General features: G+C 42.9%; 1 protein-coding gene across 1 annotated transcript in view; it reads right to left on the bottom strand.

The window, feature by feature from the left end:
* SPIRE1 (spire type actin nucleation factor 1) overlaps nucleotides 1-27,157 on the bottom strand; it is a 153,055-nt gene that overhangs the window by 68,383 nt on the left and 57,515 nt on the right. Inside the window, exons 4-5 of the mRNA XM_040994839.1 lie at nucleotides 13,058-13,291; nucleotides 2,674-2,799 (exon numbers count right to left, since the gene is read on the bottom strand). Coding sequence (XP_040850773.1) covers nucleotides 2,674-2,799; nucleotides 13,058-13,291 — 360 coding nt within the window. The remainder of the gene's footprint in view (nucleotides 1-2,673; nucleotides 2,800-13,057; nucleotides 13,292-27,157) is intronic.

Here is a 27,157-nt window from a genome sequence, read left to right as displayed (position 1 = left end):
ATACTGTTTTCCTTCCTAGCAATAGAAGAGCCTTCAAACTCATTTATACATAAATATTTCATTTTAAGAAAACTATTTCATTGATAGTTCTATGATAAACTGAACTAAAAGATTCTAGCAAATATATGTGATTTCTTGGATAAGACTAAAATATATTTAAATCACCTGATAAGGTAGTGATTGTGCTTATACTTTAAAATACAATATTTTGAAAAATACACAATGAGTTATGCTTATTTCTAAATCACATCTCCTAATTTCAGTATCTGATCAAATATTAGCAGCAAAGGGAGGGAGAGACAGAGAGATCTTCTACCCACTCGTTCACTCTCCATGTGGGTCCAACAGCTGAAGTTGGGTTAGGCCAGACCCAGAGCTTCATCCAGGTCTCCTACACGGTTGCAGGGGCCCAAACACAGGAACCATCTTCTGATTTTCTGAGGATCCAGTAGGGAGCTGGATTCAAAGTGGAGCAACCAGGATGTGAAACGGTGTTTTGTAACATTACTAGCCGTAATTTGGGTATTTAGAAGTTATCTCCCACGACAGGATTTTATTAATTTTGGGTAAGAGTTAACCATTTAGAAACATTTGGTAAATTTAAGAAAAAAGTTACATGTATGTGAGAATCATTTAAGTTTTTAGAAAATCAAGAGACTGGCATGATGCCACTTTTAAATAGCTGTAGCTATTTGTATTGGTAAGAGGAAAAAAAAAACACACACATTTCCTCTCCTAGGAGATTCTTACAAATACTTGATGACATGAAAAACAAAAAACTGTTTACTTCTTCACTGAGGATTGCAACTCCTATCTAATCCCCAAATCCGAAATGCTCCAAATTATGCCACAGGCAGAAAAACACCCCATGTGGAAACTTCATTTCCATTCCCCAAATTATTTTTCAAATTGCATGAACTACCCTCAGGCTAATTTATGTCTGTAAGATTTATACAAAGCATAAGTGAGTTTTATATTTAGAACTGGGTTTCATCCATGAGAAATCTCATGTATGTTCAAATATTGTAAAATCTGGAAATACCCCAAATTTGAAATACTCCTTTCAAAGTACTTCGGGTAAGTGAAGCTCAGCCTTCCTATAGATTGGGAGGCAAAGGCAAATAATTCAACAGCAAGTTTTTCATAGTAAAATAATTATAATCTACTTTTCTACATTTTTCATATAAAACTAAATTAGTTAAGTCAATACTTTAAAAGTATTATGTACTTAAGTAAAAAAAAAATGTATTAATATTTTATTGGAAAGGCCGGCCTACAGAGAGAAGGAGATACAGAGTGAGCAGGAAGCTGAAGTCCGACAAGCTGGGGCGTGATTGCCGGCACGCTGACAGGGGACGCAGGAGTCCCGGGTGGCGTCCTCACCGCCATGCTCAGTGCTGCCTGACACTTGTGGAGAATGTACTCGGACGACGTAAAGTTCTAATCAAGAGCTCAAACAAGAACCCCTCAAATTTGGAAGCAATGGAGCCACTCAATTTTCCCTAAACCTCGATCCTTCCTACCCTGTTACCCAGTAGACATTATTGAAAGTAAAATAAAAAATAAATAAATAAAAACACCTCACCAGGGCAGAACACAGACGTCCTTACTAATACTTTTCTGTAAACTCAGAAATGACTTCTGAGAACACCTGTGAGAGGACTCTAAGAGGGACAGCTTAGTTCACTGCATTTCTACACACACACACACACACACACACACACACACACACACACACTTATTCCGCAAACACGCACTTCGCTCTTTTGCAGCCTGTGGATGACTTTCTATTTCAATTTTACAAATTCAGAAAAAAAAAATCAGCTATAGTTTTTCAGCAGCCTATCACAAAAGGACTATAAGGAGTACCAGGGCCAGCACAAAAGGAACACACGTGTCTGACCCGCACATACACAGTGTGTCCGGTTCACACACTGCTTATTTATCAACGGTGGCTTGTTTTCCTTCCCCTCCCCACAATGCAGATCGTGGTTAGGTTCTAGCTCCGCGCTGCAGATGAAGCTCCAGACCCTGACACTCCTTATGGAACATGCACTAAGCCCTCACGCCATGCCTGGTGCCGAGTTCGTTTATGTAAGACCTTCCTGACTCACCACAGACACTTCTGTAAAGCAAAACATGTGACTCACCCTTTAACGCAGCATCATTCTCTTTCGATTTAACATTAGCACTTAAAACTCACAGATGCTGCTAAATAATAAGTAAAATAACTAAAATGTGATTCTGAATTATCTGAATATTAATCACACTTCTTTGCATTGCATCTTTAAGAACTCTAGAATAAATCGTCAGATATGAGAGTTGCCTACTTTATCAATCATCCCTTGCCGGAAGAGGCACTAATTATTAGAGTTACTAATAATTTCAAAATAGACAAACGAAAAGAGTGGCAGAAAAAGGGCAGAAAACAAGTACCATGGGGCACGAATGAAGTCAATCGATATTGAGTGGAATTGTGTGAAAATCTGTTTTATAAAATGCACTACTGAGATCTTAACAACAGATTTAAATTTTGCCTACGTTGCTTCTTTCCGAAGTGACTTTCACCACTCATGACGATGACAACCACACTGTAAAGTAACGGAATGGGCAACGCTGATGGCTCAGGCTTATCTTTCATACTGCCAATGTATACCAAAGCGTCACACTTACCTCTTTGGCGCTTTTAATTTTGGTCAGAAATGTATGGAGCTCCATTGTCTCTGCAAACAGTGCCCGGCATACTGCCTGGTAATGATTTGGTGCCTCTGACTCAGCTGGGAGATGAGCAGCACATAACTACAAGAGAGGAAAATAAAACGACAGCTTACTATTAGAGTGTTCAGGTATGTTAAAAACAGATGTCCCTGGGGCTGGCACTATGGCTTGGTGGGAAGAGCTAACACCTGCCAGACTGCTGTCCTGTGCAGGTGCTGGCTCATATCCCATCTGCTTCACTCAGTGTAAGGTGACCCAGGTTTTTGGCCCCTGCCGCCCATGTGGATGACCTGGATAAAGCTCCCGTCGTTGGCCTGGCCCAGGGCGAGCAGTTGTGGCCATCTGGGTAGTAAAACAACAGAAAAAAAAAAACTCTCTCTCATACTCCCCCTCTCATCTCTACAACTCTAATTTCCAGAATAAATAAATGAATCTTTTAGGGAAAAAAAAACACATCCAGTTATAATGTGTATTTTTTTTCTTGCCCGACAGCAGGGCAGTTCCCATGACCTAAGTCTTGGGTATACTGTAAGTTTAGGAGAGCCTACACAGTTAGGTGGGAGAAGGTGTCCACTACTAAGCAGACCCCAGCAGCACAGATGAGCTTCTTGGAATTAGTCAGTATCCACTTGAAATGGTGCGACATAACAGAAAAGCTCTGCTTGGGAGCAGAAATAGAACTACCTTGAATCATCATTTAATACTGATGAAAACACACATATTTTAATAGCTACCACTCACTGAGCTTGTACCACGTGAGATACTATATTTGACATGCCACACACAAAGTATAGCATTAGTATTCTTCAGTGTAACACTAAATTATCTCCATTTTTTAAGCAAAGGAAACCGAGATGAAGTGATTCATCCTAGAGCAAAAGGAGAATTCAAATAGAGTTCTATTAGGCTCAGAAATCCACTCACTCAGTTTACATAAATTTTCTAACTAAGCGAAAAAAAAAAAAAAAGCCAGGGAGAAGTGTGGCCCCTGGGAAACAGCCTCACTACTACATGAGAAGTTGGGGAAAGAGGCCTAAGGCAGGCAGCATGACCCAAGGGTGCTGTCCAGTCTTGAATGCCTTTTTTTAAAATTTATTTTAACCTGAAAGGCAGACTTCACAGAGAGGAGAGAGAGAGAGAGAGAGGTTCTCCATCCACTGGTTCACTCCCACAAGGAGTGGTATTTAGCCTGATGGTTAAGGTGTACTAGTTAAAACATTCATGTCTGTTTGTTATCCATGTCCAAATCCTAGCTAATACAGACCTGGGAGGCAGCAGTGACGGCTCAAGTAATTGAGTCCCAAGGCTCTGGGCCATCCCCTGCTAATTTGCCAGGAAACAAGCAGAGGGATGGATTGGAAGTGGAGCAGCTGGGACACACATTGGTATCTATACGATGTCAGTGCCAGCAGGTGGAGGACTAGCCTGTTGAGCCACTGTGCCAGCCCCCGGTTTCAATGTCTTCTCTGTCATTAACACATAACTCCCACAAGGCCACCTGTGGGCAAAAAAGTGCACCTGAACATCACCCAAAGCAATTTAGAAAATATTATGCTCGACTTACCTCCATCAGACTGGAATGATATCCAGTATATAGGCATAATTTTAAATATGGGAGCTGGTTTATATCATGACTGCTCCACTTACCTTCTAACTCCCTGCTTTTGGTTTGGGAAAGCAGTACAGGATAGTGAAAGCCTTTGGACCCTACACCAGCACACGAGTTCCAGAAGAAACTCCTGGCTTCTGGCTATTGTGACTACTTGGGGAATGAACCAGCAGACGGGAGATCTTTCTCTCTCTAAATCCAACTTTTCCATTTAAAAAAAAATCTAAAATAAAGTATCTTCCCAAGGCTTTGACCATTCTCTACTACTTTTCCAGGCCACAAACAGGGAGCTGGATGGCAAGTGGAGCACTGGGGCATGAACAAGCACCCATATAGGATCCTGGAGCTCGCAACATAAAGATGTAGTCATTTAGCTATCAAGCTGGGCCCAAGAAAACACCCCGAGTGTGAGTAGGAAACCTCCTCTCTAGAGTTCCAAAGGAACCTAAGAACTGATTTATCAGGAAGCATGAAAAGCAAAAATCTTACAAACTTGAAGTGCATATTTTACTCATTTTTTTTGATCTGGAAAATATGTTCCATAATTGATCAATCATTCCAAATAAAAACAATTGTAACTGCTCAGACTTTTAGCTTTATACATCATATCCAATAATTTAATTATAATTTCATAGGAAAAGTAATAGTGTGATGCATTTCAAAAAATTCAACTGTAATTCTTAATAAGTATACATACATGTGTTATGTGCACAGAATATCCACACGATTTATACATTCATTATTCGTTAAGATGTATTTACTTTATCTGAAAGGCAGATTTGAGAGCGAGAGAGAGAGAAGTTGTTCTATTGGCTGGCTCACTACACAAACAGCAGCAACAGCCAGAACTGAGCTGATCTGAAGCTGGGAACCAGGAGCTTCCTCTGGGTCTCCTGTGCGGTTACAGGAGCACAAGGACTTGGACCATCCTCTGCTGCTTTTCCAGGCCATAAGCAGAGAGCTGAATTGGAAGTGGGGCAGCCAGACATGACCCAGCACCCATACAGGAAAATGCTGGTGTCACAAACTGGAAGATAAGTCTGTTATGCCACCAAGGCGGCCCTAAAACTTTCACATTTAATTGATTTCAAAAACCACCAAAGGGCTGTGAACTGAACTTGAAAAATACTGCAATAGAGGTAACAGCAAGGTCTAAAATTGTTTTTAAAAATGAATGTAAATATCTACTACGTAGAAAACTGAAAATACACAAAATTATTAGAGCTAATAACTGCTATCAGCAAAGTCATGAGGTATGTGATCAACATGCAAAAATCCATATGCAAAGAATTGGAAAAATTAGTCCATTTATAATATCATAAAAAATGCTAAGAGTGCGGTTAGCATCATGGTATACTGGGTTAAGCTGCAACCTGCAACACTAGCATGCTTTATGGGCACTAGTTCAATATCTGGCTGCTCCACTTCAATCCACCTCCCTGACAACATGTCTGGGAAAGCAACAGAGGATGGGCTCTGGCCCCTGCACCCATATGTGAGAGCCATAAGTTCCTGGTTCCTGCCTTCAAACGGGCACCACTATAGCTTCTGTGGCCATTTGGGGAATATTCTAACTCTGTCTTTCAAAGCAGTAACATCTTTTAAAGAAAACACTAAGAGTGTATACTTAACAGAGGAGGTACAAGACTACAGCCTGAAACTTATAAAACATTAAGCATAAAATTAAAGATCTTAAAAATGGAAAGCTACTTTACATTTGTAAATTAGAAAACTTAATATTTTATGAAGGCAGTGCTAGTCAAAACAATCTACATACTAAATGCGGTCCTTAAGAAAATCCCAACAGCCTTTATTAAAAAATGGAAACGATGACCCTAAAACTCGCATGAAATTGCAATGAGATCCTTACAATGTCCCAATTTTGAGATTAGAAAATTAAGACTTAAAACATTTAAATGATTGGTCCAAGGTCACACAGCTAGACAACGGTAGAATGGGAACCGAAGGCGGTCTAATTCCAAAGCCCAACTTTCATTCTACACTACTCAGAATAAATGATCACTTTTTATATTAAAGGATATGACATTATCAAAGCATTGGAGCATATAGCACAGTATACAGTAAGCATGTAATAAAATTCTATTTTATATTAAAGTAGGAGAATGCATCAGCACAGAAGCATATTCTTTTTTTTTTTTTTATTGTTGCTTACATTATATTATGTAGTACAGTTTTATAGGCGCTGGGGATCCCCCCTACCCCTCCCATACCCCTCCCCCCATGGTGGATTCCTCCACCTTGTTGCATAACCATAGTTCAAGTTCAGTTGAGATTCATTGCTTGCAAACACCTGCCTAGCATAAAGTTCAGCGTCTTATTGTCCAGATAAGTTCAGTGGCCTCTTGGGGAGACCTTCTATGGTCTGAAGATAGGTCTAACAGAGTAAAGATCCAGTCAGTTAAAAGCCCCAACAAGGCCTCAGTATCATTATACAACACTAACCTGTAGCTGTCAATACAGGTTCTGTGATCTTAGACAAACTTACACTGCTGGGTTTCAGCTTACGTCTAAAAGGAGGGCTCAAGGCTAATGACATTTTATAATACCTATCTCTACTTGTGCAATAAATGTTTAAGATAAAATGGTGTGTGGCAATGCCAGCATCCCATATGGGCTCTAGTTTGAGTCCTAGCTGTTCCATTTTCAACCCAACTCCCTGCTAATGCAACTGGGAAAGCAGCAAAAGGTGGTCCAAGTTCTGGGCCCCTACAGCCATATGGGCGATCCAGATGAAGTTCCTGGCTCCTGGCTACAACCCAGCCCAACCCCAGATGCTGCAGCCACTTGGAGAATGAGCCAGCGAATAAACCCACTCTATTTTTCTCTGTGTTTCAAACAAGTAAGATAAATTAAAACAAAACAAAACAAAACAAAACAAAACACGTCATAGAGAAGTCTTAAACTTACAACACTTTAAAACTCATCTTCAGATTGCCCTTTCCATCTTTCTCTGATTTTCCCATTTCAATGAACAGCACTGAGCCACCTCGGATTCTCCTTTATCCGCGTATCTCTTACGTGAAATCCTCCAGTACGAGGTATTTCCAAAATATACTATCTTGACCTTCTGCCCTTTTCCATCTCTTCCACCACCACCCATAATCCAGGCAACAATTTTCTTTCAGTAGAGGATTCTTGGTTCTTTACTCACTTTTAAGGTTCTTAGAGAAAAGGTGAATCTCATTGATTCCCTGCTTTAAATGCAATGAATCATCCATTTAAACAATATTTCCCAAGGAACAACTACCTGTGTACCAGGCACTTGGAAGAAACAGCACACAGAACAAATCAAGACCCCATGTCCTCTCAAAATGAACATTCTGATGGATGTCTCAGACCCACAAAAGCCCAACCCTGTTGTTGGGTATATAAACGACTACTAAGGAAAAGGAAGCATGTGGGAGGTAGAAGTGGAGTTGCATGGGAAAGCGAGGGAACCTGGGAAGAGTGGTCAGGAAGTGACCCCTGGCAGTGAAGCTGCTGCAGAGACCTGAGGCAACAGTGTCCCAGGCAGAGCAGGGTCAGTGGCTCGCTAGGGACTCAAATCCCAGGTGAGTCCTCATCCCACAAATGTTCATTTAAATTTCACCCACTCAGTGAACCTTCCCTGTTTGTCCTCTAAATGCATTTTCTATTCATAACTTCTTACTTTTAAACTACTGCTTTCTGTTCATTGTCTTCACCGAAACTGGAATTTATGATGACAAACTGAGTTGGGGTATGACGTGAGGCAGGCATCATTCTATTTTTTTCCACAATGTGGCACTATTTAAAAAGTGGCTTCTTCATTTCCCTGCCTCCCACTCTGTCACATCAAGAGTCTACTCATGCATAAATACATTTCTCTACTTTCTGTTGTCACTGGTCTATCACTGTCCACTGACTTAGTTAGCATGGCTAATTGACACGGAGTAAAGCTCCCCCGCCCAGCCTGCCTTAACCAACAGTGCTTTACTAACTATGGCGTTCTGCATTTCCATTATGGTAGAGCTCAGCACAAACAAACCTGGTACAGTTTTTTTTTTTTTTAATTGAGACTCTAGAAACCTTTAGAGGGGAGCTCACAGGCTCAATTCACTTAGTTCCTCGGAAATTATTTTTATAGTTTTCTGCAAAGATTTTCTGTATGAGTTTGGTTAGATTTATTGCTAGGTATTTCATCCTTTTGGTGGGTGCTGATATCACATATATACTTATGTATGAATCATTATTTTAGATTTCATTTCCTAACTCCTTGATTTTCTGATTCACTTATTGTATCCACTTATGCATTTGAAAGAGAAAGAGAGCGAGTACTCCTATGTGTTGACTCACTCCCCCAAATGCCTGTGACAGTCAAGGCTACAAGCTGGGAACCAAGAATCTAAAGTGAGGTCTTCCCCATGGCTGCCAGGGCCTCAGCTCCAGGAGTCATCACCTATTGTCTGTCTCCTAGCATGTGTGTGAGTGGGAAGGTGGAGCCAAGAGCGGAACTACAACTTCAATTCAGCATTTGAAATGAGATGTGAGCATCCCAAAGCTCAACTTAATGGCTAGGCCAAACTCCTGGCCTGCTTTTCTGATTATATACACCAATCTTCCTAAACACACTTATCCTCTAGTATTTTCATAGGTACATCTTTGCTATTTTCTACATAGTCAAAACATCAGTGAATCACTATATTTGTATTTCCTCCTTTTTAGGTTTTGTAACGTTAGTACCAGATGAATCTTTGATACTATGTTAAACAGAAGAGGCAAGAGTAGGCATCATGGTTCTTTCATAATCTCATAAGAATTGCTCTCATCATTTTATTGTCGATTGATTTTTAGGATTTCTTTTTCTAATACATGTATTAACATTGATAAAAACAAAAATATTCACATCTAGTAGGACAGACTGAACAATCACTCCAAACTTAATTTGAGAGTGGTACATAATTAATTTCTGCACATAAAGGAAGAGTACAGAGCCATCTTTCAATAAATAATACCCTCTCAGTTACTTCAATACTGTAATTATTGCTACTACATAATGATGAATAATATCCAAAACTAAATTCAATATAGTCTAAACCTAAAAGCCAACTGCACTTATATTGTTTTTATAGAGAATAAATACAATAAAATATAGGGTACAATATGGCGATTAGATTTGCTACAAGCAAATTTTAAATAAAACGTTCTATACTAGAATTACCCAGGATTATGGTTTCTTGTGTTGTATATAATAGCTGTCTTTCTGAAAAGAGTCACTACATTATAACTGAAATGTTCTTAATTATTTTAAATAGTCATTATATAAAATGAAAAAATCAAATGCATGTTACACAAATCTAACATTTCATACAGCAGGTCAGTGCTGGGTCATAGCAGGTAGAGCTGCTGCATATAGCCCACATCCCACGTGGGTACCCATTCAAGTCCTGGCTGATCCACTCATGACTCAGCTCCCTGCTAATGTGCCTGCACAAGCAGTGGAAGACAGCACAGGTGCACATGGGGGCCGCTGCACCCAAGTGGGAGACCCAGAAGAGGCTCCTGCCTCCCAGATTCTGGTTTCACACTGGCCCAGTTCAAGCCACTGCGGCTATTTGGGGAGTGAAAAAAATGGATGGAAAATCAGTCCCTCCTGCACCCTCCTTACTCTCTGTAATTCCGACTTTCAAAAGAGTTCTAATCTCTGTAACATCTCAGTTACCTCCTCCCTAACCAACATAATGAAGGCAAAAGTTACCCTAATATGCAAATGTGCTCTGATAGCAAACACTTAAGGGGTTGTAATTATTTTCAGTTAACAATCAAGAATGTGAGAAATTGTGTATATTTTAGTTATTTATAATCTCATGACAGAAATACCTTTTATTCTCCAGAAGGTGAGATGTCAGAGACATCAGAGATGTTATTAAATTACCCCAAATATTTAGAATATGCTTGAGGTAGCTTGCAGTATTCACATGTTGGCAAGAGCCATGTGTCGGGGCAGGTCTGTTACAGGTTCTTGTGGGCCCCAACCAGGCTGTAGCGCCCCCTGGCAAGTATTGGAGCTGGAGGCAGGCCACACAGGACTGGGTTACAGCACCCACTAGCACACAGAAATGTACTGGGAGTGGGCCTGGTTCAGGATCTTTGGGAACATCTTTGCACAGGAACATGTGAGAACTGGAGCTGCGGGCAGGCCAGGATGGGGTAGGCTACAGCACCCACCAACATGTGCAAGAAACAGGGCTGGAGGTGGCCCAGACCTGGCAAGGCTGCAGCATCTGTTGTCATGTAGAGAGTAAGCACACTAGAGGTTCATAGAGATTACCCCAATTAGACCACAGCAACTGCCAGTATGCAAGAAAAATTGAGTCTAGGGGTAGGCCTAACTGGGCTAGGCTGAAGTACCTGCTGGCACAGGTGAAAATTGGGCCTGGAGACAGCCCAGGTAGGGATTTTCTCAGATTGTCCTGAGTGGTGTAGAGGTGAGCCTGCGAGCAGGCTGGGGCAGAAATGACAAGGCAGCTAGCGCCACTGGTATGTGCCCTGGCTGGTGGAGAAAATGAACAGAGCCCAAAATGGCACCAGCTGGTTACATATGAGATCCAGGTCTGAGGACCTCCCATGTGAGGTTTTTTAGGGGGCTCCCAATTAGACTGCGGCACTGGATCCCAGAACTCAGGCAAAAATCACAAGCACATGTGACTGGGTCATCTCAGCTGCTGATGCCCTTGCAAAAATAGATGCATCCCCTGATGCACATGAAAAATGACTTCAAGGATCTCATCAAAAGATGGAAAGCAGGACAGGTTGAACATCACTCCTGACAAGGCTTTGCAGCAAGTGTGAACACACTGAGGAACACGTGGTCAATCAACAGGCCTCAGAAAGAACTTCTCAGCTCTCAGTGTGACATACCAAACTGCTCAGAATAATCAAAATCACTCAAGTGACAACCTCAGAAAGTTCTTCCCCACATTGGGGCCTCAGAGATGACATCAAACAACCATCTCCATCCCTGGGCACGGATGCAGTAAGACACGAAGGAGCAGAGAGCATTTCCTCCCTCACCTTCACTGGGACACAGGAGGGAAAACGGAAACATTCATCCCTGCCCTCGTCTGACTCCACATGGGTCTGCAATCCCCTCAACGATAAAAGCAATATCAAAACAATGAAATGATAGAAAATGTAAAAAAAAATAAACAAAGAATTTATCCGGACTTCATAAGAACTATAACTTCTATAACCCCCTCCAGCATTTCCAAAAGATGAAGTGTTTAAGCAGGTGCGAGAAGCACAGGGAATTTAGAAGACAAACACTGCAATCATGGCTTATCAACATTCTTGTTTCTGAAGTACTTAATGAAAAATTGAAAAATGAGTGATATATGATCAAAATGTTGTACAAAGTATAATACTATCATCTGTAGGTACTCAGAACAGTCAAATCCACCATGATTTTTTCTTTTAAGACTTTTTTTTTTTATTGGAAAGGCAGATGTACAAAGAGAAGGAGAGACAAAGATTTTCCATCCAATGGTTCACTCCCCAAGGGGTTGTGTTGCCTGGAACTGAGCCAATCCAAAGCCAGGAGCTGGGAGCTTCTTTCAGGTCTCCCACTCAGGTGCAGAGTCCCCATGCTTTGGCCCATCCTTTGATGCTTTCCAAGGCCACCGGCAGGGAGCTGGAAGGGAAGTGGGTACAAGCAGGATACAAACCAGCACCCACATGGGATCCCAGAGTACGAAAGTGAGGATTCAGGTGCTAGGTTATCACACACTTGGCCTCACCTTAATTTTAATTGATATAAATTTAACATAGTAGAAATTATGACCCATAGGGCCAGTGCTGTGATGAAGCAGGCAGAGCTACCACCTACACATACTACTGCCATCCCATAAGATGCTGATTCAACTCCCGGCTGCTCCACTTTCTTACTTTTTTTTTTTTTTATAAAAACATTTACCTATTTTTATTGGAAAGGCAGATTTACAGAGAGAAGGAGAGATGAGGAGAAAAATCTTCTACCTGATGGTTCATTCTCCAAATGGCTGCAATAGCTGGAACCAAGTAGATCTGAAGTCAGGAGCCAGGACTTCTTCTGGGTCGTCCACGTGGGTACAGGGTCCCAAGGCTTTGGGCCGTCCCCTACTGCTTTCCCAGGCCACAAGCAGAGAGCTGGATGGGAAGTGAAGCAGCTGGGACATGACCTGGTACTCATGTGGGATCCTAGCACTTGGAGCTGGAAGATTAGTGAGCTGAGCCAATATGCCAGCCCCTGCTGCTCCACTTTCAAGCCAGTTCCCTGCTGATATGTCTGGAAAAGCAGAAGATGACCCAAGTGGGTCTGGTGCAGTGGCTCAATTAGCTAATCCTTCTCTTTCAAGAGCCAGGATCGTGTCCTGGCTGCTCCACTTGTGCTCCACAAGCTTCCTGCTTGTGGCTGGGAAGAGAAGCGGAGGACAGCTCAAAGCTTTGGGATCCTGCATCCCTGTTGGAGACCTGGAAGAAACTCCTGGCTCCTGGCTTCGGATTGGCTCAGCTCTGGCTGTTGCGGCTACCTGGGGAGTGAACCAGTGGATAGAAGACCTCGTTCCATCACTCTCTGCTAACTTTGCTTTCTCATTAAAGTGTTGATAACAGCTCATATTCAGGCTGTCGAAAGCCTGAGCATTATCGTCAGGTACTGGACCACCCTTTTAATTTTTCACATGAAGCACATTTTGAGACAAACTGCTGCCTTACCTTCATCACATCCCGATAGGAACGGACAGCTGATGTTCTCCTCTTTCCATCGTCTTCATCTTCCAGGCCTTCGTCCGCAGCTCCGTAGCCTTCATCGTTGCTTCCGTCAGCTTCCACGGTGTTGGCCATGTGGTCAATAAGCTGCTCTAGTGGAGGGCTTAGTTCCCTTTCTTCATTTTCCTTCAAGCCATAGTCCAATGCTTTATAAATAATAATTCCCAAAGATTCAATAACCTAGGAAGAAACATGAAAAACGATGATTGCTGAAGATGACTAAACAGCTGTGTGGGTCTAACTAAATACAAAGTACATGTTTTTAATATTTTCTTAGGTTTATACTGTATGTTAAAATCTACATTGTCCATTCATATGAAAAACTAACCAGGTTGATGTGCATTTTGAAAAAAAAAATCTTTAAGAACAGATACATCAAACAATGCATCCTTGCAGAATTCATATGCCATTGCTTATATATCTAGAGAGTTCATAGACAGTTTCTGAGAGATTGGAAATTTGCTTATACGTAGCAATTAATACTAAAAACAAGTCAGCTGGCATTTGTACATGGAGCCCTCACTGAGTTCTGCCCAATCACTGAAAACCTCTCTCTCTCATACAATGCAAGTGACTTTTCCAAGCGCAGGACTTCCAAGGCAGAGCAAAGATCGGCCCTTGTACCACCCACTTCTATGAGGATGGACCTGTGTTCTGAATCCATTACTGTTGAATGCCACCACGTTTTGGCCAGTACAGGAGTCTCGTTATTCCTCAACAATGTCTTCATTTTCTGCTCAAAAGAATCATGTATACAATTTCCTTATTTTAATTTGCAATGCCAATAGCTCAATTTGCTTTCATTCTACTTTTGTTTTGCTTATTTCTTTTTAGAATGCAGGCTATGAATCCAAAGACTCAGAATTTAAGGCTGACTTTGGCCACCAGCTGTCTGACTCAGAGAAAATCATTTTGTTAAATGTTATCTAACTTCCCCCACCACCCACTTCCCCAGCTTGCCCTCTTCCAATGTTCAACCATTCGGACTCTCAAAAGTTCTTTTTCTTCATTCCATTTGCATTTAATCAACGCTGTATGTTTTTAAGTGGTATACTGATATTTAAAAAGCAAAGCTAGACTTTTAAAATGGGAGTTAAACATAACATTGCCATACAATCGCCACGAAGTCTGAAAACTATATTACAAAATCAACATTAACATTTGAAAAATTAACGTAATGCTTAAACATGCTTAGCTTCTAGTTTTTAAGCCATATTGTCTAATATTTCTTACGAAACTACATATTATTGTGATCGATTTTATGTCTGATTTGTAAGTCTAGCTACTGCTCTTAAAAAAATGCATTCAAATAATGGCTCTGCTAGAGAGATAAGGAAGAGTGGCTAGGATGAGCTTGGTGGGAGCTCTATGCTTACGTGACTGAGCCCCCTGGACACCAAGGCCTTGGATGAGCATCTCTAGCTAGCAAGAGCTGGGACGTGTTATCACACTTCACTGCTAAGAGAATTTAATGTTGTCCATGCTACTCTACTGAGTCAGGAAAATCTTAAAGTTCCTATTGTTTCTCCCAGATTCTGGCTTACGTACTTTTTTGTATGTGATTTTGAATGTAGTGTTTCATTGTCATAACTCATAACCATGACTTACAACAAAGTCAAACAAAACAAAACAAAAACAATGGATCTTCCAAGTTCCAATGTAACTAACGACCTTGGTCATCGCTCTCTCAGTAGCCTCGCTGGACTCATCACACACCATCCACAGGTCTCTTCTTGGACACGGTCCTCTTCTACGTGTTTTCCTGGCTTGAAGCACACACTGATCCGACCATCATTTCAAGCTGTGCTACTTAGGACAGGGATTCTAACCTTCATTTCAGTGTCAGCGGAGAACAACACTGTAATGTAGACTTAATAAGTACTTTTAAAACTGAACCTGTAGTGGCCATTGTGATGACCAGAACGTCATAGTTACACACTCCTTGAAGGGTGAAATGCATTGAACACCAACTGTGTATACACTTATCACATGACAAAACAAAACAAAAGCCCTCAGAAATCAAGAAGAAAATTGTTAGAGAGAGAGGGCTAAGGAAAAAGAGTGAGAAAACCTTGTTGCAATTACTGCTGTTTAGAAGTCACAACTGAGTCTTCCACACTTGAGTGAGTATAATCTTTTCTAATATCCCTCTCCCCTAGAAATGCAGAGGGGAAAAGGAAAAACCGTAACACCATATGGCAAATGCAATACCAACACTGGCTTTCAAGCACAGTAAGGATCTGATAACTGCTCAGTAACTTTTGCTATTTTCCCTGATTTAGCTATTTTGCATACTTTTTTGAGAAGGTCATTTCATACCTTATTTCACTTCAAACCTTCAGCACCACTTTCAGCCTCTCTAGGTCTTAGCTCATTAGAGGAAATGCACTCATTTCCCCAGTTGCATTATATAACTTACTGGCATCAAAACTTCCCTTCTGTTCCAAGGGAGTGAGGAGAGGGCTCTCTACCATCAAAGCTCAATTGCTCCCTGCCTGAGCCCTCCTGACCCACCACCAGCTAGCTGCAATCCCACTTCCGGGGCTCTGTTCTCAGCACAAGTCCCCAGGGGATTCCCAATGTATGCTGTCTCTCTTTTCTCTCTTTCCATTCACTGCTCAACTTGTTCCAATCTGCTATCTGTCCTTCTGAAATCACAACTAACGTTAAAAATCTTTTTTTTATGTCAAATGTAAGCTGTTCTCATCCTAATGATTGCTTGGTAACATCTGATACAACCGAATCCTCTCAACATTCTGGACTGGTGAATTGCTCTCAGCAAGCACTTCGTCTCCGTTTGTCTACGGTCCCTCCTCCTGTAACTGTTTAAACAACGGAGTTCTTCAGAGCTCTCCATTTTCTTTCACACACCCTTGCTGCAAAGCTCTTGTTAATTACTCTTGCAATTAATAACGCTTGTAATTAAAAACTCTTGCTAATTACTAATGCAATGAAATATGTACTCTTACTTTGGTAACTTAAAATTTACTTGAAAGACAGGGAGACAGAAACACAGACACAGTTCCCATTTGCTTGTTCACTTCCCAAACGCCTGCCACAGCTGCAGGTGGGCCAGGCGGAAGCCAGAAGCTATGGAAACAATCCAGGTCTCCACGGGAGAGGCAGTTTCTCAGTTAAGTCAGTTATTATCACTGCCTGCCTCAGGTGCACAGCAGTAGGAAGCCAGAATCGACAGCAAAGTCAGGAGTACAACCAGGGCCTGATCCCAGGCACTACAACGTGGCATGTGAGTGACTAAGCACCATCCCAATCACGATGCCCAATGGCACCCCCTTATTGTCTTAACTTGCATTTCTAGTCAATGGTTTGTCTCTGGGTTGCAGACTTATATATAATATAAACGGTATAGTTGACACAGAAGCACTTCAAACTTTAATGTTTGATGATCTCCTTCACCAAAGAAGTTTCGTAAGGCCGGTTCCAGTCACATTTTACATGTTCACAGTGCTAGCTCCTAGTAGATAACAAATGTCCATTTAAGCAATAAATTGATTTCAGTAATTATATAATCAGATTATTTTTTGCAAATACAAATGAAATGCTGAGCAGAAATCTTAGAAAAATTATTAGTAGGTTTAGTAGGTTAAGCCTCCATCTGTAGTACCAGCATCCCCTAGGCACACTGATTCAAGTCCCATCAATGGTCCACTTCCCATCCAGGTCCTTGCTAATGTGCCTAGAAAAACAGAGGAAAATGGCCAAGTTTTTGGATTCCTGTACCCATGTGCAAGAGACCTGGAAGAAGCTCCAGGCTCTTGACTTCAAGCAAGCCCATTTTGGCCATTTGAGGAGTGAGTAAGCAGATGAGAGAGCACAATTTCACGAGACAAAGCAAGCATCGGAACCAGACATGTTGGAATGACTAGACAGGGAATTTATAACGTTATTAACATGTAAGGGCTTTAATGTATGGAGCAGACAGTGTGTGTGCTGAGCAAAGCAAAGGAAGAGAAGGAAATGATGAGAAAGAACCAAAAAGAAACAATAGTAACAGAAGGCAAAATGCTCTCATGGACTTACTAGTCCATGGTTCAAGAAAGTGTGTTTGGAGTTTCAGGGTATCTCAATAGAAACCTATAACTGAATATAAAACAAGAGACTAAAAAAAAGGGGCTGTGGAATAATGATTTAAAATGCAACATGCAATGAGAACACCAGAAGAAGAAAGAAAAGAACAAAGTATTTGAAGCTACAGATCCAGAATGCTCAGAAAATGCTAAGTCAAATCAATGACAAAAATAAAAATGAACAAAAATCCCTGATTACCAGACACATAAATATTCAAACTACAGAAAGAGGCTATAGAGGGTAAGCATTTTATCTACAGAGAGACAAAAATAAGAATTACATCTTCTCAGAAATCCTTTCGGCAAAAAGAGTGGAGCCAACTGCTCAGACTTAGGGCCAGAGTGATAGTTCAGCTGGCTCATCCTCTGCCTACAAGTGCTGTCCCATATGGGCACTGGTTTCCACTCTGGCTACTCCACTTCCCATCCAGCTCCTTGCTTACAGCCTGGAAAATCAGTGGAAGATGGCTCAAAACCTTGGGACTCTGCACCTGTGTGAGAGACCCAGGAAAAAACTCCAGGCTCCTGATCTCAGACTGGCTCAAGTCTGGCCACTATGGCATGTGGGGAGTAAACCAGAAGAAGGAAGATATTGATTACTCTGTCTCTCCTTCTTTGTAAATATGTCTTTGCAATAAAAATAAATATTTTTTTAAAAAAGATATTCAGGTTTAGTGAAAACCCTCTACCCTTGAATTCTTTACTTTCCACAATTATCCTCCGACAGTGACAGAGCAGTAAAGATTTTCAAAAACTGAGGAAATGTGGTGCCAATAAACATCCCTTGTAGAGAGTGTTAAAGCTCCACCTACTCAGATCTACCTAAAGAAAGAACATTAAAGAACAAACAAGTGAGAATAAAATGAAAACTCACATTCTGCTTATTCTTCATTAATCTGATAACCTGATAATCTGATAATTCTTCATTTAATCTTATTTAAAATGACAGCAGAACTGGAAATCACGCATACTTACATATATTAAAGCTTATTATAGAAAAGTTAAATGACTATCACAAATGATATACAAGATGGAAGCAAAGATCTGGTTTGTTTAGTTAATGCAGGGGTATTCGTACCACTCCTAGAGTGATAGTGTTACTTGAAACTAGGTTTAGAGCGGCTATATCATATTTTGCAGACTCTAAGGTAATAACTGAACAATGTGAACTGAAAAAGAAAGCCTAAATGTTACACTAAAACTCCTCTGTGAGCACATGATTCTGGGTGTGATAAGGTAAGTGTGTGGGCTGGTTCTGGAGCAGGATGGACTGGATAGGGCTTGGCCAACCTTAGCCCACTGGCACCTGCAGCAGCCAGGCTGGAATGTAGGTCATGCCAGACTAGGCTATCAAACCTACTGGTTCTGCATGAGCCAGGGATGGGAGCAGACTGGGCAGGGCTAGGCTGCAGCACCTGCCAGTGACAGCTGGGAATAGGACAGGTTGGAACAGGTCAGGCTGCAGCATCCGCAGAGAAAGGCCAAGACAGGTGAGGAACTATGCTTAGCTGGGTCAGAGCAACCACTGGCACACACAAAATCTGTGGCTGGGAACAGGCCTGGTTGGGGAGCTAAGGGGATGCCCCAGCTGGGTTGTGGTTCCTACTGGTGAGTGTGAGAGCTGGAATCGGGGTAGTGATCCGGGTTGGACATGACTATGCACGGGTGTGGAATGGGTCTGAGGTGTGCCAAATGCGGCTAGACTCCTATACCTGCTGGTGCTTGTGAGAGCCACAGTGGCTGTAGGATGGGCTGGGCTAGGTCTCGGCACCTGCTGAAGCACACGAGCATGATGTCTGGGCGTGGACCAGACTTGGTTGTAGCGCCCAATAGTAGGAACCAGAATGGGTGTGGGGTGGTTGGGCAAGGCCACTGTTGCTGATAGGAAAGAAAGAAGACTAAGTCAGTCTGGGCCAAGGACCCACTGGTGTGTGCAAGCTCTGCCAGAGAAAACCTGACAGAGGAGCTTGAGGAATCCCTCTGTTGCTGCTGGTAAGTGCTAGAAGCCAAGACTAGGCCAGGTTACAGTGCCAGACAGCATATGTATGGGTCAGGTATGGGGTGGGCCAGGTTGGGCCAGTACATAATATCCACTGGTAGATCTGAGAACCATGATAGGGAGGAGAACAGTCCTGATTAGGTTGCAACACTTGCCAGTTCACATTAGGGTTGGGAGTAGGGGATGGCTGGGCTGGCCGAAGCTGTAATACCTACCAGCACGAGCTGGAACTGGGGCCAGACCTGGTCGGGCCAGGCTATAGCACCCTCTGGAAAAGGTCAAGGTGAGATGGACCATGCCTGACTGGGCTACAGCATCCATCAGCACACGTGAGAACTGGGTGGGGCTGTGTGAGCCTGGTAGGGGGGCTGTAGAGGGGCTCCCCTGCTGGGCCACTGCTCTCACCAGTGAGCATGAGAACTGGGACTGGGAGCAGAACAGACCCAGCAGAGTTATAATACCTGTTGGCCTGCATGAGAACTGGGTTAGGGGGAGAGCCAGGCTGGGCTAACTGAATGTAACCACTGGTACATGCATGAGCCAGAGTAAGAGCAGCTAGGTTTTGCTTTGCTGCAGCAACAGCTGACAAGTGCTGGGACTAGGGGCAAGTCCTGTCAAGCTAGACTGCTGAACCACCTGGAAAGCACAAGATGTGGGAGTGGGCACAGCAGGGAAACTGTGGGCACCTCTCTATTGGATTACAACTCCCACTGGTGAGCATGAGGACCAGTGTTGGGGTGGGCCTAACTAGACAGGCTGTGGCACTTGCCAGCATGAAATTGGGCTGGATAATGGGTCAGTTGGGTTGATTTAGGCATCAATGCCACTGATATGTATGAGAGCTGGATGGGATTGGGACAGACTGGACCAGTGTGCTGCATTTACTGGAAAGCACAGGAATCAGGGCTGAGGACAGGCCTAGTGAGGGTTACTGGGGTTCTCTCCAACCAGGTTGCAGTTCCCGCTGGTGTACGTGAAGGCCGGTTGTGTGGTGGGCAGGGTTGGGCTGGGCACCAGCATCCATTGGCTTATGTAAGAATGGGGCTGGAGATACAAGTAACCCAGTAACTGCAACCGTCAGTGTGTGCAGAGGCTGATGCTGGTGATAGACTGAGCCAGACACTATACTGGCAAGCACACATGAGTCACATTTGGGATCACTTCAGACAGTTTCTTTGGGGATTCCCCCAACCGCTGGGCTCAGACCTCCAAGCATGTGGAGAATTGCAGGATCTGTGGTCTGACCGTGGAGTGCACATGTCAGAACTGGGTCTCCTCAGTGGCTAAGATGGAGCAGTGGACAACATGTCCAGATGCACATGGAGGATATGCCAGTCCATTGGAGCTTGTAGAGGACATCTGGTGTCGTAGAAGAGGGAAGGCAAAACAAATTGGTCAACTACACCAAGTCAAGTGTTGAGAGCAAATTTCTGAGTGAATGGAGACTCTAAGATGGATTGTGTCACTCATCCTTAGAAGGATTTCCTTGTCCTTGGATCAATGAGACTGACAGCTTTTCAAAGCCACTGAAATCAGTAGAACCTTCGTAACATGCTCCACGTGGGTACCCTGGGATGCTACTGGGTGGTTGTCCGACATCCCTGGGTGTGAGGCGTTTGGAAGTCTGGGTGCAGCCTCTTCCCTAATCTTTTCTATTCCCCCAGGTACAGGAGGAATAAAAAGAAAATTTGTAAACTCTGGTCTCACACACTTAATCTTCAACCCTTCTCACCCTAGCTAACTATGTAATTACCATCAAAAATATTTTTTAAAAAAGTTACACTTAGGGCCCGGCGCGGTGGCGCAAGTGGTTAAAGGTCCTCGCCTTGCACGCCCAGGATCCCATATGGGCGCCGGTTCTAATCCCAGCAGCCCCGCTTCCCTTCCAGCTCCCTGCCTGTGGCCCAGGAAAGCAGTCGAGGACAGCCCAAAGCTTTGGGAACCTGCACCCGCGTGGGAGACCCGAAAGAGGCTCCTGGTTTGGGATCGGCATAGTATCGGCCCGTTGCGGCTCACTTGGGGAGTGAATCATTGGACGGAAGATCTTCCTCTCTGTCTCTCCTCTCTGTATATCCGCCTTTCCAATGAAAAAATAATAAAAATAAATCTTTAAAAAAAAAAGTTACACTTAGAAAGGAGATAAAACTGTTAGATAAAATGCTAAAGTAAAATTACAAAATGCATAAAACAGTGGGAGATCAAGAATAGTGAATAGGGCCCGCAGTAGTCTAGTGGCTAAATCATTGCCTTGCAACTGCCAGGATCCACTATGAGCACCGGCTCATGTACCCGCTGCTCCACTTCCCAACCATTCCCCTTGCTTGTGGCAAGGCATAGTAGCAGAGGATGGCCCAAAGCCTCAGGACACTGCACCCATGTGGGAGACCTGAAGGAAGCTCCAGACTCCTTGCTTCAGATTGGCTCAGCTCTGGCTGTTACGGCTACTTGGGGAGTGAACCAGCAGATGGAAGATCTTTCTCTTTGCAAATCTGCATTTCCAATAAAAATATATATAAATCCTTAAAGAAATTAGAGAACAAAGGCAAGAAATTGAAAACGTAACAAATATGATAGAAATTAATACTACTCTATCAGTGATTACTTTGAATATAAATAATCAAAATGCACCAAATGAAGGACAGAAGTTGCTGGAAGTTATCAAACAAAACCAAACCAGTAAGAGCTGGAAGGTGTCTGGTGCAGCAGTTGAGATGCCTACATTACAATGAAGTGCCTATGTTCTTGGTCCTACTTTGGATTCTGGCTTCTTGGTAACACAGATCCTCAAAGGCAGCAGCAGTTGAAGACGCAAGTATTTGGGTATCTTTCCTGTCTTTGCCTTAATCCAAACTTGGCTATTGTGAGCATTTTGGCATTGAATCAGAGGATGGAAGCTCTCTTTGTCTCTCTGCCTTTCAAACAACTGAAGTTTAATCAACACATAATTTTGGAGCAAGCATTTGGCACAGAAGTCAGCGTGCCAGTTGGGGTATCTGCAGCCCATATCAGGTTCCTGCCATCCGCCTGAGTTCCAGGCTCCCACCTTTGTCCTCATGCATCACCAGCTCTTACAAGCATTCAGGGAGTGAACCACTGGGTAGAAAATCTATCTGCCTTTCAAATAAAAAATGAATACAAAATAAACAAAAAACAAGACACAACCATGTTTGTCTACAAGAAACTTAGCTGATTGAAATAAGATTAAAAGGAAACAGAAACACACTGAGCTAATGCTAATCAACAGAAAACAGGAGTAGCTATAATATCACACCAAATTGCAAAGGAGGAGAAATTATCACGATAAAAAAGGGTATTACATAATGACAAAAGGATTAATTCTTGAGAACTAGGTGTTGTGGTACAGCACTGACAGTTTGAGTAGCAGCTGTTTCACTTTTGACTCATTTTTACTTGCTAATACGCCTGGGAAAGTCATGGAAGGTGTTTTAAGTATTTGGGCTCCTGCTACCCACATGGGAGACTGAGACGGCGCTCCAGGCTCCTAACTCCAAACTGGCCCAGCTGTTGTAGTCATTTGGGCAATGAAACAGCAGACAGAAGAACTCTGTGTCTCTCCCTCTGTCATTCTGTCTGTCAAATAAATATGTTTTTTTTTTTTTAAAAAAAGTCAATTCTCCAGGAAGACATAATAACATTTAATGCATATGTGCCTAGGAACAGTGTCAAAACTCATAAAAAAAAAAACCTGACTGGGGCCCGGCGCGGTGGCACAAGTGGTTAAGGTCCTCGCCTTGCACGCCCGGGATCCCATATGGGCGCCAGTTCTATCCCAGCAGCCCGGCTTCCCATCCAGCTCCCTGCCTGTGGCCTGGGAAAGCAGTCGAGGGCGGCCCAAGCCTTGGGACCCTGCACCCACGTGAGAGACCCGAAAGAGGCTCCTGGCTTTGGATCGGCATAGCATCGGCCGTTGTGCTCACTTGGGGAGTGAATCACTGGACGGAAGATCTTCCTCTCTGTCTCTCCTCTCTGTATATCCGCCTTTCCAATAAAAACATAATAAAAATAAATCTTTAAAAAAAAACCTGACTGAACTACAAGGAGAAATAGATGGGAAATTGACAAACTATGAGTAGCTAGATATAACAGCTTGTATAGACAGACACTTACTTAATGTTAGTATGTCACAAGTTCACATTGCTTAACAACAACAACAAAACAAACCAAAAAAAAAAAACCTCAAAAGAAAGTCACTGGTCATAATACATGAAAATATCAAGAAAACCTGAGAACGAGCTATGTCAGATTTAAGGTTTGCATCTGCGATAGCAGTGGTAAATCAGCTGGTCGGTGGGAAAAATCATCGCTCACTTGCTATCACATTGGCACCAGACCATCCCAGACATTTGCAAAGCCTCTGAAATTCATTCAAATGACTATGAATTTCAGTGTAAGGTTTTAAAGTTAAATGGAGCAAGTTAAGCACACTAGAACACCAACTGATAAAGGGGTATTAAATAAAACCACATAGTCCCAAGTGAAGGCTGATACAACATCACGTGTGTCTACTCTGAGTAAGATAAACACACACACAGAGGGCGGGACGTTCTCGGGCTCCAGGCTCAACCACGGAGAAAGCAGCACACGTCCTTTACAATGCACGGCAGCCACAATCCACCCTCCCTCTTCTTCCCGCCCCTTTCACTTCTGAAAAGTGCTTCAGTCCGTGGACACCTCCTTTACTAAAATCTAAACTTAGCATGGAGATTAAGGATGATTCTTCTTGGTATTTATATAACTCCCAGCACTTTGCTTTATATAGAGTATGTGCTTTGAAACCTTTGTTTAACAAGTATAAATAGCTAAAGCACCAACACCTTCAATGTCAAATCTGATTAAATAGAGATGACCTAGATTTCAGCTGTCAAGCTTAGTGCCTGCCACTGCAGCTGACATCCAACAAACAATATGAGAAGCTGCTATTGCCATTATTGTCATGTCAAAAATTGCCACCAGATCTCCTGTTATCCAGGCTAAAAAATAGCGATTTCTTCCAACCTTCAAGTCCCCTTGCTGACCAGACCAAGGAGATTTCCTGAAAGCTATATAACACTGCATCCTAAGTGTTTTTTATCCAACATCAATCCTGTGAAGCAGGTAGCATTTCTGCTTTAAAATGCAAAGTGAGCTTTAAAAATGGGTCAAAAATTGCTTAAAGTCAGGTAGTTGATAAGAAAGCCAGCACTCCCAACAAGGTTTACTTATGGAATTCCATATGCAAAATTCAACTAGACCACATGGCCAGTTGAACACCTAAGCATTCCAAGTCTTCCAATGCTGCTGTAAATGTTACATTCAGGACTAAATCCTATTCCACGTATGATCATCAGTGAGCATACCAACTGAATACTTTCCTTGCCCCAAACCACATACTTTCAGAAATACATCTAGTTTAGTATTCAAGCACCTGGCAAACACATTAAATCACTGACTCTTTGGGTTTACAGATAATCATAAGAATCAATAGTTGCTACTAGATTACACCATATAACAGTTAAAAATTATTCTTAGTTTGTAAAAGATATTTTCAAGTCTAGAAAAGGGTTTCAATAAACAAGCCTATTTTATCCTACTTATTTTGATCAGTAATTTTAGCATAGTAAGATCATTTAAACTCTGAAGTCAGCCATCAAATGCATCCCATCTTTAAAAAGGCATAGGGGTAGGGTTGGCACAGTGGCATAGTAAACCAATGCTCTGCCTGTGGCATTGGCATCCCATAAGGGCACTGATTCGTGTCGCAGCTGCTCCAATTGTGACTCAACTCCCTGTAAATGACCTGGGAAGGCAATGGAGGATGGACCAAGACCTTGGGCTCCTGCACCATCGTGGTAAGATAGGTTAATCCACTGCATGCGACAAGTGCCTCCTACATAGCTTCCTACTTAATGTGCCTGGAAAGGCAACAGAAGTCAGTCCAAGTGCTTGGGGGCCCTTGTCACACAGCTGAGAAGCCAGAACGGGATTCATCAGCCCTGCTTGTTGCAGCCATTTGGGGGGCGAAACAGCAGAAGGAAGATCTCTCGCTGTCACTCTGCCTTGCAAATACTTAATAAATCAATGTTAACAGAAGAAAAAGAGCAAAACATTTAATGAGTAGCTAGTTCCAGAGAGACTGGAGGGGTAAAGGAGAAACAGAAGGGGAGGAAGGGAATGGTGAAACCAAAAGACCAGGATCACAAAAGCTAGATAGAAAATATTTCGGGAGAGGGGTATGTTTCCGTATATTTAATGTAGATAAGAAGTAAGAGGAAGCCTAGCACACGTCCAATCGGGTCACGAGGTAGAGGACACGGGAGACTCGAGAAGGGCAGTCTGGGTGAGTAAACAGGGCTGTGGATAAAGCAGCCACAGGAAGGGCCATACCCACAGCAACCAGAGGTGACAGGGCGAAGCAAAAACCTGCATGTTTTTTACACCTAGAAAGCCAATTCTTAAGAAAACAAAACGGCATTCCCTGAAATTCAGATATATGTTTGCAATCCATAAAAATGTGTATCAAATTTACTCCTTTATGAAATAACCGAGTATATCATAAACTCAATAACACATCTTTCCAAACCTTTTGCAATAAAAGCCCTGTTTTCTCCCTCCCAGTTCCATGCTTACATATTGTTGTAATTACTTTCACTCGTTCTTTTTTTTGTTTTAAAGTGATCAGCTTTAACAAGTATGGATTTCTTTTTTTAAAGGTTTATTTATTTACTTTGGGTGTTTTGCAGAGTTTTTTTATTTCTTTATTTTTCATTTAATTTTTTAATTTCAGTTTTTTAAATTTTATTTTTTTTGCTTTGTTAAGATTTATTTATTTTTATTGGAAAGGCAGATATACATAGAGAAGGAGATACAGTAAGAAAAATCTTCCACTTGCTGGTTCACTTCCCAAGTGCCTGCAATGGCTGGAGCTGAGCCAATCCAAAGCCAAGAGCCAGGAACTTCTTCCAGGTCTCCCACATGGGTACAGGGTCCCAAGGCTTTGGGCCGTGGCCGTCCTCAACTGCTTTTCCAGGCCACAACCTGGGACCTGGATGGGAAGTGGAGTAGCTGAGATTAGAAACAGTGCCAATATGGGATCCCAGTGTGCAAGGCGAGGATGTTAGCCACTAGGCTACTGTGATGGACACTATCATGGATTCTTATGATTGGTAATACAGAGCCAGGGATGTTAAGACTAATAATATAGGGCAGTCCTACTGCTCACCTGGGGCGGGGCTAGAGCTGGGGACGAGACCAGGAAGGGGCAGGACTTGGGCCTGGGGGGCTGGTCCTCCAGGCACCGCAAGGCTGCTGGGGGGCCCCAAGACGTGCTGTTTCATGCTTGGTAACCACTCAGCAGGTCCCACGCCCACTTGGGGAGCTGCCCTGGGCCTGCTGGAGCCCCGTAGGCTGCCTTCCTTTGGAGTAAGTCTCAGAGCTTTGTGAAGCAGGTCTGGGCGGTCCTACTACTTACCTGGGGCGGGGCAAGAGCTGGGGACAAGACCAGGAAGGGGCGGGACTTGGGCCTGGGGGGCTGGTCCAGGGATGGATTCTATGGGGGACAATTGAGCCCAGTAATATGGAACTACAGGTCTCGCTGGTTAGCCTGAGAGTTGGAGCGATGATGGGCTCAGCTAGGTGTGACCATGTAACTCACCAACATTCGTAGGTGCTGGGGCTGGGAACAAGTGGGGCAGGTCCAGGCTACAGCACCTGCATGAGCACCCTAGGGCAGAGTATGGGGCAGGCAGGGCTGCACCAGCTCATGCAAAAGCTGAGATGGATTGGGCAGGCCATGCTGTGTAGACGCCAAGCATCCATGGACACATGTGAGATCTCATGTACACATAAATGCTGTAGCCCAGCTCAGCCCAACCCATCTCTATACCTGGCCCCTATGTATGCTAACAGGTGCCACCATACTGTCTAGCATAGCCCATACCCAGCCCTGGTTCTCCTGTTCAC

The sequence above is a fragment of the Ochotona curzoniae genome, unplaced genomic scaffold (genome assembly GCF_017591425.1).
Source record: "Ochotona curzoniae isolate NIBS_2020 unplaced genomic scaffold, NIBS_Ocur_1.0 contig_908, whole genome shotgun sequence".
Classification (NCBI taxonomy): Eukaryota; Metazoa; Chordata; class Mammalia; order Lagomorpha; family Ochotonidae; genus Ochotona; species Ochotona curzoniae.
The sequence above is the reverse complement of the archived record's forward strand: the minus strand, read 5'-3'. Positions and strand labels throughout refer to the sequence as shown.